The 17,388-nt window shown below is 43.2% G+C and overlaps 1 protein-coding gene across 2 annotated transcripts in view; it reads right to left on the bottom strand.

Annotated features, from left to right (window-relative positions):
- The window catches only part of agrn (agrin), a gene marked incomplete in the record, with an annotated part of 299,832 nt that overhangs the window by 171,140 nt on the left and 111,304 nt on the right, over positions 1-17,388 (bottom strand). For both annotated transcript variants that reach the window (XM_036212931.1, XM_024293932.2), the window contains 1 exon segment: positions 10,368-10,403. In XM_036212931.1, coding sequence (XP_036068824.1) covers positions 10,368-10,403 — 36 coding nt within the window.

The following is a 17,388-nucleotide window of genomic DNA, read 5'->3' as shown; positions in this document are numbered from 1 at the left end:
ACGTCCATTTTTTAGCAACATCTAAATTGCTAAAATTACCCAGAATTCTGCAGATCATTGGTGTTTTTCTCTCTTTTCGCTTTTCTGGTTTTATAGAAATAAACAAGCAGGTGAAAACAAGTGAAGGCTACAGCCTCTGCGTTTGCTGTACAACAAACACTGAAGCCTTCATGAGAAACGATGTGTTCATGAACAGTTTGAACTCTTTTTACACAACAATCTGCATAAATGAGTTCTAAATCGCTCCAGATGGACGCCGCGTTAACCCTTCTATGGAGGTGTTAAGCGCCTCCCTCAGGTGAGGTCAGTGGACATCTTTGGATGTTGGTGAGTCATTCTGCACTCCACCAAAGAGATGTCTGAGCAACAAGCATCTGAATCCAGCAACGACGACCAGCAGCCAAAACCAGCTGGAGAAGAGGCGGCAGATCTGAGGAAACGCCAAGAAACTCTGGCTTTAAACGATTATTTAGTCGACTAATCGGGTCATGAAGTGGATGTAAAACACACATTAACTATGATTAGCTTTAAACTTGAAGTGTTTCAGCTGTATGCTAACTAAAAATAAAGACAATAGTTTATTAAACCTTTAATGAATCCTGCAGCTTCTTTCCCTCATTCGTTCCTGTCATTAAACCAGATTTAGATCAAATGAGGTTAGAATCTGAATCAAAGAACTATTTTTCTCTAAAGATAAAGTTTTGATCTCTCTGACTCAAATAGAACTAAAGTTCATTTTGTGGTTCTGAACGTTCACAACTGTATTTAACTTCTCTAAACTCTGACTCTATAGAATTCCAGACTGTCCGATGTTCTTGCTGGTAGCAGGAAAGTGATGATTTCTCCATGTCTGCAGAAAGACTTGATCTCTTTAGAGAGCAGATGTTCCTTCAGAGACATCTCACTCTGATGGGGGAGATAGAGGTTGCAGGGATACACACAAACATTTAGCTAGCAAGTTTGTGCTAATGTTAGCTTAGCTTAGCTAGCCGATGATCCCTCTTCATCGTTATCATACTCAGTCTCAACGTTCTTCCCCTTCAGGTGTTCCATAGTGCTGCTGTGGAACACAAGTTCTGCTTCGCAGAGATTTAAGTGGACACTTTTGTCTTTTATTTTTTTATGTTTCTCACTTTCAAGCTCCGTTGGCGTGTTGTTATGGTACCAGAGTCTTCCTAGAACTTCCTGTGACATCACTACTGACCCGGATTAGCACTAATGCATATATGTGTCACAGACAATAGCAGAGGCTGCATTAGAAAATGTGCACCGTAGTTTTGAGATTACAATAAATACAATAAGAAAAAGAAAAAGAAACGACTAATCAACTATTAAATTAGTTTTTGACTATCTTAAGCCTTGTGTTATCTTATGGGGTCCAGATGACCCAAGCCTTACAATCTCGTGTTAGTCATCCCAATACAAATGAGATGAAGATGGACAGAATTTCACGTCTGTCACAGACACCAGTGAAAATCAAAGGTCATTGAAAAAGTCCAGATGACCCCACACCCAACGTCAACATACCTAGGCCAGCACAAGAGTTAATCGTCGGCATAGTTGTGACTAATCGAATAATTGTGGCAGCCCTACCTGGCTTCTACGAAAAACTAAAAAACTCATCGCTGGAATAAAACTAACCGGGTTTCTGACACGCCTCTGTCAAAAAGTTCACACCTTAAAGGGTTACCAAACAGGGAAGTTGGAGGCTGAAATTTGAAAGTCCAGTCAGAGGGGTGGTGCTGGGGAACAGGACTGTTATCATTACTGGAGGTGCAGATCATGACGTGAGACTTCTGAAACTTACATGGTTTGACCAATCACAAAATTCAACTGTAATACATCGATTCAGCCTGTAGAGGGCAGCACACAGGCGGATTTAAACTATAATTTCAAGAACAAAACGAGTTCATTAAATTTGTCAAAAATTTGGCAATGACCAGCAGACAGCACTTTGAAAGCCTAATTTATAGAGGTCAACAGACAGAAAAGTTAATTTAGGGTTTGATTACCCTTTAATTTATTAAAAAAAGGTTTTGATGGAGACGAGAACCTGAAGGAGGGAAAGTTTGGAAGAGAGGAGGCAGAAACGTCAGAAAAAGATTGTTTTTTTCTAACTGAAGCTGAATTTCTGATGCAAAACTAAACAAATAAATAATGTGTCAGGAGAGATGATATGTGAGGAGAGAAACAGAAGATAAAGCTTTTTCTTTTTGTCAAATGGATGAAAGGGTTCATCCCTAAAGGGATTGTTAGGATATTTTTATGCAAGACTTGGAAGAATTTAGAAATTAGACAAAAAAGTTTTCTTCGGTTTTTCTTCAGAAAAGGCTGTCAGGAATGTCTTGCCTGCAAACTGATGACAATTTAATAACATTATTAAAATATGAAAGAGTGCAGGATGATGATGATGATGAAAATGATGATCCCAGCCGTTAGAAACCAACAAGAAGCAGGAACAATCAGAGTGCTTGGACTCTGCAGGAGAAGCGGGAGTCAGTCTGGGAGTTAAGGCAAAGTGATCCTCGGCTCATCTGGTCTGCTGCAGCACCACTGCCACCGTCCCGCTTGGGTTTTAGCAGTGAATTTAAACCAAACTGAGGGACATCAGCAGTGAGAACTGTTGCTGTCCATCAGCATGGAGAAGGCTTCACTGTCACTTCCAATCATTTGAAGTCTGTAGTGAAAACCCACAGGAGAAAAGCAATCGAGACGCCTGTCAATCATCAGAGACGTGAAACTCCTGAAAATGCCGGCAGTGGTCAGAAACTGGTTAAGAAAGCCCACATCTCAGAGGCTTGGGTCGGTGTCATCAAAAAGTGAGAAAACTTATTTCATCTTCTGGAACGGCGTCCATAAAACTGATGAAACCGATAAGAAGAAGCAGCTCAGATTTGATCCTCAGTCCTTCATATTAAAGCACGGCAATGGAAGGATCATGATATAAAGTCCTCGACTTTTGAATAAACTTTATTTGTATGCTCAAAGTGAAACAGCAGAGCAGAAAGAGAATAGCTGGAGTGACTTGAGAGTGTTTTCCTCTTTATTTCTCAGTTTGTGCTAATAGTCTTTGCACCCTGACTTGCTCTCTGCCATCACAAATCTCATTACAGCTTGGTGAGAGGAGCAGTGACTTTCTGTGTGAGCAGAATCTGTGACTGTACGGGGGGGGGGGTCTCTGAGTGTATAACTGACACGCTGCCGGGCCGAGTCTCTGTGTTAATTGTGTCCAGTGGAGGGAAACGCACATGTTCACACACTCTGACAACATGCAGCCTCCCAGAGCTGCTTTGACATCAGTCCTTGTTTGTGCGTTTGTGTTTACAGCTTTGATGGGAGCGGCTCCTCCCACAGACGGACCGAGTGCGCACAACCGCTAAATTATTAACGGACACTTTAGCGGGATCTGCCGGATTAACCCGCAAGGCGTTTTGTCAGCCCACAGTCGCTGAAAAAAACGGGCCGACTGAAGTTATAGAAACTAAGCAAGGCCATCGGCCCAAGACTCCAAACAGCAAGCCTGTGTGTGTGTCGGTGTGTGTGTTGGTGTGTGTTTGCTGTGAGTCAGGGTCATGGCCAGGTGGGGATTTTCAGAGTGGACAGTTTCCTGCTATTCTCTTTATGCCATTCTCCGTGGATCACAGAGCAGCAGTTTTCAGAGTACAGAAAAGAAAACACACACAAACGTACACAACACATACACAAACACACCCACCCCCACACACACCCCTATCCTAAGTTTCACACTGAAAAAATATAATACAATCTCTCACTAAGTTAGAAAACTGTTGTTAGTGTGTGTGTGCATGTATCAATGTGTTTATGTGTGTGTGCATGTATCAATGTGTTTATGTGTGTGTGCATGCGTCTTTGTGAGTGCGTGTGTCTGTGTGTGTGTCTTTGGTGTGGGTGTGTGTGAGTGTGCGTACGTGCACGTGTCACACACACATCCTGAAGTTCCTCTATAAACCGTTTCTGGGCGAGTGAAGGAAAACAAGTGGAACAGTTTGGAGGAGTTTGTGCAGCGGTCGACACAATCGAGTGAACCAGCGCTGAACTGCAGGCGTCTGACATCAGTTAAGACCATAAAAACAAAGACACAACAATCTGTGTGAGAACCGCACAGATACTGCCGGGTCGGGCAAACAGGCCTCCTCCTCCTTTGAAGTAAAAAATGCAGACTCAGGGCTTTGGCTGCTATAATCTAGTTGCGTTGACATGGTGGACCTTCTATTCCCCTAATTAAGAACCCGATAATGAAACCTGCGGCTCTCGTCACCCTACCCACCTGTGGATTTTGCTCCCTGACATCCCATGGGTGAGCCGTGAGCCGCGCTCCTCACAGCCGACGGAGCGGCCGTACCCGATCCTGACGTAAAAACACAACTGGGGTGTTAATCAGAAACACCGCCTGTCACTGCAGAGCTCATTTAGAGTGGCATTAGACAGTTCTCTATGCTAACTGTTCCAACATGTGACAAAGAGCTGTGGACGAGTGTGATGTCAATGTCACCCCCCCCCCCCGCCCCGCCAGGCTGAGTGACAAGCAGCTGCACTCTGTTCATCCAGTCAGCAGCGGTCCATGTGTTTTACTGCAGACACTCGGAACATTTAGGAGCCTTATATTAGATGTTATTTTTTCTGTTTTCACTGCTGTAAAAAAAGAGGACGTTTAAAGCGACTGAAAAGATTTTCTGGAGATAAAAGAGCAATGCAGAGGGAGGGGCCACGACACCAAGCTTTGACATTGTTGGGACGTCCGTGAGTGACATTTAAAAGAGTAAAGTCGTTTTCTGAAGATTCAGCAAAACACAATGTAAAAATCCAAGTTCAAGATGAAAGATTGTTGGAAAAATGTTCATCCTGCAACAGACGGGGGAAATGTCCGGAGTGTAACCCGACAGTGACTGTGACCCTGAAAGCCTGAGTCACATCTGTCCTCCCGTATATGGGCCGTCTGCAGGTGAAAAAAGATTAAACCTGTACGGCAGGACAGGTGACCCGCAGAAACTGTCAAGACTGTTTCTGTTCAATGAACTGTAAGGAAAATGTTCATGTTTTATCTATGGGCATGCTGCGGGCGACAGGTCCTAGTGTACACTTCTACACCAGCTCAGTGGCCTCGTGGTAGATCACATGTTGTTATTAATGACCCGATGTTATTTTGCGCTCATTTCTAACTTGTATAATTTTGACAAAAATATATTTTTATGGAGAGTAAAATATTGAAAGTTAATTAATGTTTAAGTTGATTTATTCTGGAATAATATTCCTGCCTGTTGTTGTCTATAATTATGTTAAGAAGTTACGGTTTCAAAGTTTTAAAAATGTCGAGAGTGTTCTATAAATGTTTATCCTGTTCTGCCCGTGACCTAAGGTGTGTTTCGGATTTTGGACCCTTGTGTGATTGAGTTTGACACCTTTGTGGTAGAATCTGCCCTGAGACTGGAAGGTCACGAGTTTAAATTTAAGATGAGTCAATCCAAAGACTCTGAAAATGGGACCCAGTTTCCCAGTGCTTGACACTCATCATTAGGTGGTTGGATTGGGGGGTTAAACCACCAAATGGTTCCTGTGTCTGCAGCTCACCACTCCCCCAGGGAATGGGTCCAATGCAAAGAACAAATTTCCCACACTTAGGTGTGTGTCAAGTAATGGGACTTTAACTTTACAACACATAAGGGTAAATAAGTGGGTGAATCGCAGATGTGTAGTACTTTTTTTTCATATTTTAACTATAATAGCAAATGCTACGTTTTTATCATAAAGGACGCTGCAACATCACAACGCAAATACAAAGCTATCATCAAAGAAGCGTGGACATACGGAAGATTTTGCTCAGTAGACAATGAACTTCCAATTCAAGGGGGGGGGCACAAAATATCGACTTGGGGGCCGCGAATGGCCTGTGGGCCACCAGTTTTTAGCAGAATATTATCTGCAGTTCAGCCATGTGTGTTTTCAATCTTCCTGCTTGTGTTCTAAATTAAACAGTGGTGCTGGTTAAAATTTTTTTTGTGTTCCGTCTATCTAAGATCAACAAAGGTTGCTGTGACCTCTGGACCTGGATGGTGAAGAGCAGCATGCCCTCAAATACCCGATCCTTGAATCAGGGTGACTCCTAAAAACAGCTTTGATGCTCAGAGTTTATCCTCCTTCAACACAGAGCGGGTCGATCCTGGAACAGCTTCTGCTGATCTTCACAAGCTAGGAGAAACACAAACCTGGACTCAGTCAGGGTTTTCTAATGCACAGAAACTAAACTGAGAGGAGTTTAAGACGGATTTGGGTTGTGTTCAGAACACCAGGCTCCATGAGAGTTCTCAGAGAACAATGGATTTAGTTTTTTTATTAAATGTTCAAATGTCATGTGACAGAGGGGCAACACGTTCACTTCCTTCACACCAAAAGTTTGAAAGTTCTATATACAATAGATAATTATTTTTCCCTTAGATACTGCAATGAAGTTTGGAAAATAATTATAATTTTCATAACACATATTTCTCCAGGGAACTCAGCAGAGGGAAGCTGGTTTGATAAACTGGGCCCTGACGGTCGATTCCCTCTGCTGTACCTCTTGCGGGTCTAGATTGGGGATAGGCAACTCCAGGCCTCGAGGGCCGGAGTGACTGCATGTTTTCCAGATATCCAAGCCCTACTCATGAGTGGTTCAGGTGTGTCCAGCCAATTAGAACATAACAGAGCAGGGATGTTGGAAAACATGCAGGATTGCGGCCCATTTAGACATCCCTGGTCTAAATGAAAATTGATACGCTAAAGATTTTAGATTTTCTATCATCATTATCCACATCAGCTCTGGGGTTCTGTCCTTTGTTCTCCTTTACTTCCCTTCTCTTCTTTATTATTTATTATATTTAGTTCTCAGTGCTTCTGTTTGGTGCAGTGGGATTCACGTGTTGTTCCTCTTTCCCACTCTCCTTTGAGGAAACAGGAGACATTTCAGATCCCAGGTTGATCGTCTGTGCTCCTGTTCTTGGACGTGAACCTCGCCTCCGGCTCGTCTTGGCCGTGGATTTATTATTTTATTATTATTTATGCCAATTCAACTATGCATACAAGAAAAAAAAACTGTTTAACAGTTAGTCCGAATAACATATTAACATTATTTATTTTTATGTATTTAGGGTGAACAATGTTTGTTTTTCCTAAAGAAAAGTGACAACATCTAATTATTTTTGCAGTCATGTTGATGGGATTTGATTGAAAGACCCCAAAGTGAGAAGCAAACGTTGAAAACTTTCCTCACCGAGTCATGAAGCCATGAAAGCAGCGGTGGTGGTGGCGGCGGGGGGGACAGAGTTCAGCTGTGCAGCTTAAAAGCTCTGTGTACTTTAAAAGGCCAACAAACTCTATGTTGATAAAACCAAGGCCGTCCAATCTCCCCAGCAGTCGGCACAAACTAACAAGCGTCTCTTTGTTCGGACCGGTCACAACAAAGCAGAACCCGTAATCCCAAAGAGGAAACTTTGCTGTGTACTTTAGATTTCCTGATTCTAGACTTTTTCAGCCTGTACCCCTCCATCCCCCACCCCAGCTTAAAGATGAGGTAGATATTTTCCTTCTGTTGTGTAAAATCTGTGATGTGAAAAGATTTAATTAAGATAGGCAGAAGAGTTATAATTAATTCTGCCTCTGTGTGACTCAGGCTTACAGTCAGGCGAAGGCTTTGGCAGAATAAATTACAGCGGCGCTCGCTGTGTGAGTTTTCTCCTGGTCTTAGCAAGAAAGTGGTACGCGTCCTCTTTGGGAGCTGATGAAGAGTTGTCAGTTGTGGGTAACGTTCGCTGGCTCTTTCTTTACAGCCGTCCTGCAGCCTCGGATCGAATTACACTTCAGTCCAGGAGTTTATTTTGATTGTCGGTGAAGAGGAACCTCAGGAGACGCTCGTCAGTGACAAAAGTGAAATTGAAAGATTCACAGTAAATGGGCTCTCGGCAAGAAGGTGGTGCTAGGCGGGATGGGAGTCACTAGAGACTTCCGGACTGTCTGAGACCCCGCTCTTCCATTACGCCTCTGCTCCTCTGGGTCCCTGACTTATATTGAATCTTGATTGGCCTTTGTTGTGTCACCTTTGGCAGAAATCAGATAAGATGAAGGCAACGCCTCCAGGGAACCATCTGCGGTGTTTTTCTTTTGGAGGGAAAATTTTAGGAAGAGTTTTTGGCCTGAATTAACCCCGTCCTGAAGTCTGTTTAGTCCGCTTTCTGTGCTCGGAACAGGATGAGTATTTTCTATTGTTAACAGCTTGAGGCCAAAGCTCCACTCATCAGGAAATTCTGTCAGCAACCCACATTTCTGAAGTCCAATATTAATCCGTCAAGCTGCAAATTGTATGAGCTTTCCAGCACTGACCAAACATACAACAACTGTCTTATTATCAGGAGACGACAGGCAATTATGACTGCGGTTTGGGCCCAGCTACTGCGCCTTTGAGCCTCCAAAGAAAACGCCTAATTAAAGGCTGCTCCCAGACTTTTGTCACTTTTTTGACAGGTGATTATAGGCCGTTCATTGGGGAGGATTCGTCAGCTATTTGTGGGTGGTGCGTTCGGTACATGCCTCCTGAGAGCTCGGCTTGTGTTGTGCCAAACCGGCACTTTTTCAGAGCCAGTCCTGAGATCCTCTCCCTCCAATTTGCAGAACAAATGCCTTCACTTTCTGCAGAAAATCCTCCACTAATAAGGCCTTCTCATCAATGGCATTTCACAGACTAACTAGGCTGCTTAAGAATGCAGGCTCCTTCGCATGTTGTCTGTGATTTACTGTAATTAAGTACTGGAGAGCGCGGCGTCCTTGGCTCTGAGGACGAGTTGAGTAGAACGCATGTTATGTGGGAGGGGTCTGTATTAAGGCAGAGCTATATTAGCCTTCTGCTTGTCAAAAGCCCCCCCCCCTCACTAAAGCTAAAAGCAACCATCTTCAAAAAGTGGCTGACTGCTGTATTTGGGCCAACTCTAATTGTCTCACTAATCTCTTCAGCATTAAATGACCCAGAGAGACCGGGTCCCACAGGGCGAGCTTACTGATTGGAGACTTTGCTTTTTGTTTTGCTTGGCATATTAAAACAGAATAGGCTGGAAAAGCCTAAAGAACTATTGAAAATGTAATTAAGGACCAGCAGCAGCTTTTAAACGGTTGACTAGTGCAGAAACAAACTGTGCCCTTCAACCAGCAAAACTTTAATATATGGAAAATGAGTGGCTAAATCGATAAGCGGGGCCTTACTTCATTGTGGGGGGAAATTCAATGCAAGACAAGAGACTGCATCACTGCCCGACTGCTGCTTCATTTTTTCAATAGATTGCAAAATTTCAAGGCTTCAAAAACAGACACAGAGACTCTCTATAAGATACAGCCATTTATCAAGACGATTGCATCTGTCAATAAGACAAAAACAAACACAAGCCGCAGATTGTGTCTGCCTGCTGCTGCTGCTTCTTTTTTTTTGCGTGTAAGGCACAAAGCGAGAAGGATTGGGCGTCTGAAATAATCCTCCAGGGCAAAGGTGGAACAGAATTGAGTAATGCTCCAATCAAGTTTTTTTTTTGTTGTTTTGTGGCCATTTCACATCGACAACCAAATGCAAGACAGCTGCATTCAGCGCTGACGACTCCTAATCTGATAGATCTAAGATTGCATCTTTCACAAGCTGTTTTTCTGTTTCTCTGAACAAGCTGGCCTACAGAGTGCATGATTGAGCAATTATCAGAAACAGATTCGGAGAGCCCACACTACGCTCTTTTGTACCCAGCATCAGTCAGACCTGAGATCATTACAAACATTTTCTGCATGTGTTTTCTCTCTTCACACCTCTGGCTTTACAGCCTGCAGACATGCCAGACGGAGAGACAGCTACTACAGCTACAGCAGCAGCAGCAGCAGCCCCTCCGTGTCCTCTTCATGGAGTAAAGAAAGCTTTTATTTCATTAAAACCAACTGAAACTAAGATTTCCTTACAGGACAAAGTGGCATTCCTGTGTTCATGCCTCTGGCCTACAAACCACCTGCTGCCTAAAGGAGCGCTGGATCCAAGCGGATAAGGAAGGTGTATTATCCTATTAGACCCTATCAGACGGATGTGAATGCTGCTGCCGCAGCACATATTGAACATCAGCCCAACTAGCCGTGCGGAGCAGATCAAATCAAGTCATCAAAGATCCTTCCGACATCAAAGCAGACCTGGCCACGTGCCCGCCATACCAACGGCACAGAGACAAAAAGTAGAGCCGCCAAAGCTGGCAAAGACGGCTGCCCACTTCAAAGGCAGACACCTGCCGTCCACGCTCATTATTGGCAGGAAAAGCCCCGAAACACCAGGTGATCAAGAGACGGCGCAGAGGACTTACCATCGACAGGAGTCGGTGTGAAGTCAGAGGGTTTGTCTGAAAGAGATGACAAAGAAACAAAGGCAAATAGGTTAGTTTTGCAGAAATACTTTAACTTCCTGCAGGTAAAAAGAAGGTAATTGAGTTAAAACAAACAAAGCCTCTTTATCTAACACCGCGGCGTCGCCCTGCAGGGATCAAGCTGGGCTAAATGGGCAGGAGTGCATTTGACTGATATCGACATCATCAGTGAGTCGTCATTCACTGCTTCTTTGGTCTTATCATTCCCGACCATACGGCTCGACATTCGACAACACAAAGGCAGATGAGGAGTGGGAGCTCAGCTGTGGGACTTTGGTTTTTCCTCTGGAAAGTGCCAGCTAACATTTCACAAACGTGTGGCATAAATTATACACAATCTGTTCTGCTCTCGCACACCTGCAGCCATACGCAGAGAAAATCACACTACTTTCCCCCTAATAAATCAAATGACATCATGCTGCTCCTCTGGTCAATACCCAGCGGAGGATGACATAAGGCTTCGCTTCATGGGAACCACAAAACAAGATCCGAAGTGTCAAATGACCACGAAACCCTCCGCTGAAAACCCTCGTGTAACCCGAGTCCTCCGCAGGCTTCATGCTGAACGCATTAAGCTTTAAAATGTACGAGAGGAGAAATTAAAACAGAATCCTATAAAAAAGTAAATGTAAAAAACAACAGTAGCTTTAGGTTAAATTTGAACTTTTCAGGTAAACGACCAAAAGAAAAAGCTTTAAAAAACGATTTCTCAGAGCCTCACAAGCCCTCGGTTTGTTTACACGCTCCTAAAAAATTACATTCACTTTTAAACATCCAGCGGTCCCACCTGAGACCCCCACGCCAGGAGAAACTCCAATACACAGAACCCATTAAAACACCTGCTATTCTGTGCAAGAAATACTAATCCTTTCAGAGTGAGTTCAGAACAACCACGATGCCTGGTCCAGTCAGTTCTATCTGCCGACTGGAACACAATCAGCTGACAGCAGCTGAGGCTGCTGTTTACTGCCAAACGGAACAGGAGAAAGGGATGCTGACGGCTTCGGTGACAAAGAAACAAACACACTCCACGTCTTTCAGAGATGCTTAAAAACAATCGTCATTTTATGAACTAGGGCTGCCACAATTAGTCGACTTAGAATAGTTGACGACTAATTTAATAGTCAATTAGTCGTTAATTTATAATATATGGAGTCGGAGTGCAGCAAAGTTGAAAGTTATAATGGCATCATGCTAGCTTTACGGGCTAATTTGGCATTTATTAAGGTTTTTTAGGTTAATTTGGAGTTTAAGTAATACTTAGGGTGCATGCTAGCTGTTTTGGGTAACTTAGGCTTTTTTCAGTTGTTTAGGCTAATTTAGCATTTAACTTGTATCATAGCTGGCTATCAGCTTCAGCGTTTTCAGCTATCAATTTCAGCATCTTCAACAGGCAAATTCAGCTTACAGCATTCACACTAGCATTATCACAGGTAATGCTATATATCTAGTTTTTAGTGAGTTTTAAGCAAATGATGGTTAAGATGACCTAATTAGTCAACTAATCGGGAAGAAATAATCCGTGATCAGTTGACTATTAAAAAAATCGTTTTATGGCAGCACTATTATGAACATCATTTTATACAGTTGAAAGCCCAAAGAATGACCCAACAGCACCACCATCTGCACCTGGGAAGCCCACCTTGCTGTTCCTCACAACAGGATTGGTCAGAGCAATCTGCACCGCTCAACCCTTGAGACGAGCACACTCATGAGACATGGTGGAACCGTCCAGACTTGTCTCTAAGGTACCCCTAATCCTCTTTGGTTGCCCCCCTTGGGGCATTAACCTTCTGTGAAACCTGTTGGCATCCCAAGACGCAGCTGAACAGTAAGTTTGAGCTCGCTTCAACTTTCCAGTCGACACAGAGTGAGAGTAAAATGAGTAGAGGTTGATCCCAAAGGTGAGAAATGAGCATAGACTGTATATAAAATATGGTAATGAGTTGTCTGTGAAGACTGTTTCCAAGTCAGTCATGAAGGTAACTGATCTTCATCTGGGGGGGGGGTGTTAAGAACACATATAGTAGAATTAAAGAGGCTGATGAGTGGAGGGAATGCACAGGAGCTCCAACAGATGGTTCTTTTCTGACTTGTGAAGACCTTAAATTGCAACAGTCCTTACGAATGGATACGAGTGTCTGTGGGCAAAAAAAAGTCACAAACCGGACACAGAGAAACACATTTGTTTCTATGGGTTCTCAGTGGAGAACCCATAGAAACAAATGTGTCAAAGTCAAGGCCCAGGGGCCGGATCCGGCCCTCCGGGTAATTCTATCCGGCCCTCCAGATCATTTTATTTTATTGTTATTAATGACCCGATGTTATCTTGTGCTCATTTCTAACTTGTATAATTTTGACAAAATATATTTTTATGGAGAGTAAAATATTGAAAGTTATTTAAGGTTTAAGTTGATTTATTCTGGAATAATATTCTTGCTTTTTTAATATTCTTGGTTATGTTAAAAAATGCTGTGGGCAACATGAGACTCAGGCGAGTCATACAGATTTTTCTTTTTTCACCACCCGCCATCCCAAATCCTACACAAGGAGCCTGTAGGTGCTGTTAGTACTGTTGATCTGATCCTTACTCAGCCCGAATGCTGTGCACACCAGGCATGTGATGTGCCTTCAAGAACATGCTAAAAAAAAAAAGCATTCTTTAATGCATGGTTAGCATATGTGTTCACACTGGACTATAGCTAACTGATATTAGTCAAAGTGGTGCACATCTGATGACTCTTGCTCCAGACTTTTATTTTACAGCTCTATTCTGATCAATCTAAGGTCAAAACCGAATTCTTCCCTTCTCCCTTCCCCTTCATTTAACCCTTCAAACGCAGGGTTATGAAAAAAATAGTGTCTAATATTTTGGACGTCACTATCGTTTGATGACATCGTCAATAATCTCCGGTCTGCTAGTGTTAGCACAGAGCTTCCAGTGCTTGAATATACATAACAATAGCGGTTTTATAACTTTAAAAAGGTCACGGTACAGCATAAAGTCATTACTTACATTTAAATGTAAACTTCTGTGGTTCGGAGTGCATCCACGTGAAGAAAAGCGCTTCTGAGCGCTACCCGGTTTACTCTCAGGATGGTGGACGTTAGACCCCTACATTTGGAGGGTGAAATTTAAAATATAATAATCCAGACATGACTTCCACCTCAACTCCCAATTCAAATCAAGGGGGAGGGAGAAGGGGAGTATTCGGATTGGGCCTAAGACTTGGTGTCATAGAATTCCAGAGATGCATAAACAGAGCAAAATACCACTTTGGATTTGTTTTTCATAAGGAATAAACATTATAACACACATAAAAGCTCAAAAAAGGTGACACAGCCCCTTTAAAGAGGACACCATCCATATGTCGCTACTAAATCTGAGTCCCTGATTGGTTAAAGTTCAACTGGTTTAACTTTCATTGTGCATCATTTACATAGAGCCCCCAAACTGTATTAAAAATTTAAATGCACATTTACATACTTTTCATTAAAAGTGGTACTTGAACGCGCATTGCAGAAGCCAGTGTGAATGTATCTTTACAAAGGAGGAAATTAGACAATGTGAGAGTAGTTTGTGTGAAAATCCTATGAGCGTCCTACGGGCACTCGTGTATTAGGTGCAGGCTTTGTTCATGCAGGCAGTAAGGAGACAGTAGCTGCACCTTACTAACAACTAGAGCAGGGGTCAGCAGCAACAGTAAAAGAGCCATTTGGGGTCATTTTCTTCAGATCAAAACCTAGAAGGAGCCGCAGAGTCTTATTTTAGTCTTTAAGAAATTTGGATTTGCATTCATGACCTTTTCTTTTTAGTGTTAATATGAATTATGCATATTTTTTAGCACAAACAAAAGCAAAAATATAAAAACAATCTAGCATCTCTCAAAATCTGATTTTTTTAAACTTACTTTCAAAATAAAAGATGTTCTGTGCCGAACAGGATCATCTCAGTCCAGCTCTGAACAGCTAGTAACCAATGTTGTTCAGCATAAGATAATATGTGATTTTAACTCATCAAAGATCAAACTTTTTGCCAAAGTTTTTCTTTACATATAAATCTGTTCATTCTGGAGGTAGAGTTGATCAAACAAGACGTCTTCAGGTCAACAGGATGTAAAAACCTACAGAGTTTATCATCTATGTGAACCTCAGACATCAATTTATAAATGTAACTCATCTAAAAAATAAATGATCATTAAGTAATCCTTACCTTAAAAAAATGCTATTTTACTTTTCTTTTATTTCTTATTTCTTTTTTTTTGTGTGTTCTTTTTCTCCTCTTTAACCTCATCAGTCTTACTCTGCTGGGTTTTGTTATTTTAGTTTGAGATTGGACCTTGGTAGTCTTAGTTTACAGGCTTTGTTTATTTGTTTTCTTTAGGTAGTTTTGGTTAAGCAGACATTATCAGGAGCTGCTGACTCTGACGGTCAACATGTCTGGGTCAGCAGTCTCCATGACTTGTTTCATGTTTGGAGCCACCATGGAGAGATAAAAGAGACACATGTGGATCTGGAGCTGCAGGTTGCAGACTCCTGGTCTAGAGTGTGTGGTATCATCCTTACCAATTCTTCACAATTCACTCACCACGCAAACAACAATGGTACATTCCATTTTCATGACGTCCCTTGAGGTTTCTGTACTGGCCTCAAGAGAACTGTAAGACACACCTGCGCTCTCTAGCCGCTCCTCTACAACCCTCCACAACTCCAACAACCCAAAATCCCACAACACTCGTACGGGTCACCCCCCCATACGGGTGCATGTGACTGAGGCTCAAGCAGATGAGACAAAGGTGCCGTCATGCCCAGAGAATGGTAAAGATCTGGAAGGAAAAGATGTAATTCATGAATCTGGGCGAAGCTCGACGACTTTTTTTGCATTTCCATAACCACAGGACAAGATAAGGTCTTTCCATAAACATATCAAGCACTTCCATCTTCTTTGCACCTGGCACACCCTGCATGAGTTCCTGTGCCTGTTTGAATGTCACAACACAGCCATCACTCAGCCTATATCTTCAGCAAATCAATAAATGTCTGGCTGTGACATTTAGCCACGTGCAGAAGGAAGTGTGTGCGCAGACGTCATCGTGTGTCACCTTCTGCTGCTCTGTGGCGGATGCGTCGTCGCACCGAATGATGAAGCGGCCGTGCGCCAGTGTGGGATGGTCGGTTGGCAGGAAAAGGACTTTGGGGGGGGGGACACAAACTGCATGTGAATGTATGGACACGCCTCATCTCGTATGGTAGCCACACACATGGTGATTCAACACCCCTCCTCCCCCGTACACACTTTCACTATAAGCGCCGTAACCATCCCATCCAGCTGTCCTTGTGGCTTCACGGAGGGCTCGCAACACGGGCTGTTTCCACTCACAAGGGGGGGGCTGCGTTAACACCGTCTGTATGAAATCACACATAGATGGTCTAACAACCGATCTGAGGCCGCAGACGACCTGTTGTTCCAGAAATAACCACAAGTTATAACCAGAGGGACGAGAGGCAAAGACGGAGCAACACGGGAGGATGATGGAATGAGGCGCTCTCCGGTTGAGGGGCTTTACCATCTGAAGTCAGTATCAAGACATCTGTGGACATTAGAGGATGTGACGCAAAAAACTGCAGAGGAATCCCACTAAACAACAAACACGATAGAAAGAACCTGAGGGAGACACAGCATGTCACCATCCACACAGATGTAAACCTTTAGTCACATGCACCTGTACAGGTTCAGCAGGTGTGAGGGGTGTCCGGGTCCACGAAGGCTCGTAAAGATGAGCGGCTGAATCTTTAAAGAGACCGCAGTGGAGTCTTTCAGGTCCCGTGAGGCTCGTACCTCAAGAGACGTCATATAAAGAGAACGTAGGGTTTTCGCGCGCGTGGTCAGTGTGTCGAGAAGTTACACACGTCGTACGCCGTCCGTACGTCACTAGTGAGGTGTGAGAAATGTCCGACAGGAATCATTCTCCCTCCCAACTCCTTATATGTGGATGTATGGTTCAGCCCCCCAAACGGTCACTTTTGACGTTCTGTGTTTTCATAACTTGCCATTTTTGATGTGCTGGCGGCTTCCACTAAATCACAGGTACCCAACTCTTGGGACGCAGTTAGGGTGCCCGCAACAGTCCTGTCCACGTCCCGGTACTGGTCCGCATTGGGGATCCCTGATAACTATAAGCTAGCAGCCCTCGGAGCGGTACCAGTTCACGGCCAAAAGGTTGAAGACCCCTGATTTGATTGGGTCTCATTGATGGAATTGATGGAACAGAAAAACTTCCATAGTGTTTGTGTTAGAACACTTAAACATGCTACTATGCAGGATAAAATGCCAAGCTACACTTTACATGCTACAGATAACATAAAGACTTGGGAAAGTCTATGAGGAGGACGGGCTCAGCAGAAGCTTTTAGCTTGGAGAGAAACCACATCTAAAGCAAAGACGAGCCTCAAACTGGGAGTAAATGGTACAAAAAGTTCATTGAAATGTGCCGTCTGATTTTGTCACAGTTTAAGCTCCATTAGTTGGTGTTGTTGAATGCCACCCTCTGAGTGCATTCAGCCATTCCACTGAATTCTAAAATAGCAGCTACATTTATAAGCATTATCTGATATTTTCATATCACTAGCTGGCATTTTTAGATCCATCTTGAAAGCTGTGTTTAAACCCCGTCTGCAGCAGCTTTCATAAATGCTGCTCAGGAAAATGCCAGTCGGAATAACAAACAGCTCTCACAAAACCACAGGTTTGCCTAACAGCAGCTTCTGCCAACCCCATGTTGATGCCGACGTGGACCGGCCCGGAATCTGAACACGGATGGCAAAACCGCCATAAAAGATCACGAAACGAGTCAGGAAGCAGCATCAAACAAATGAAGAAGGAAGTTAAAGAAAACATCCACACATTTGACCCTAAAATGGCTTACAGATCTGAACCAGAAAACTGTTCATAAATGTAAAT

This window comes from Oryzias melastigma, linkage group LG7 (assembly GCF_002922805.2).
Source record: "Oryzias melastigma strain HK-1 linkage group LG7, ASM292280v2, whole genome shotgun sequence".
NCBI lineage: Eukaryota > Metazoa > Chordata > Actinopteri > Beloniformes > Adrianichthyidae > Oryzias > Oryzias melastigma.
Note: the sequence above shows the minus strand (reverse complement) of the source record. Positions and strands in the feature narration are given on the sequence as shown.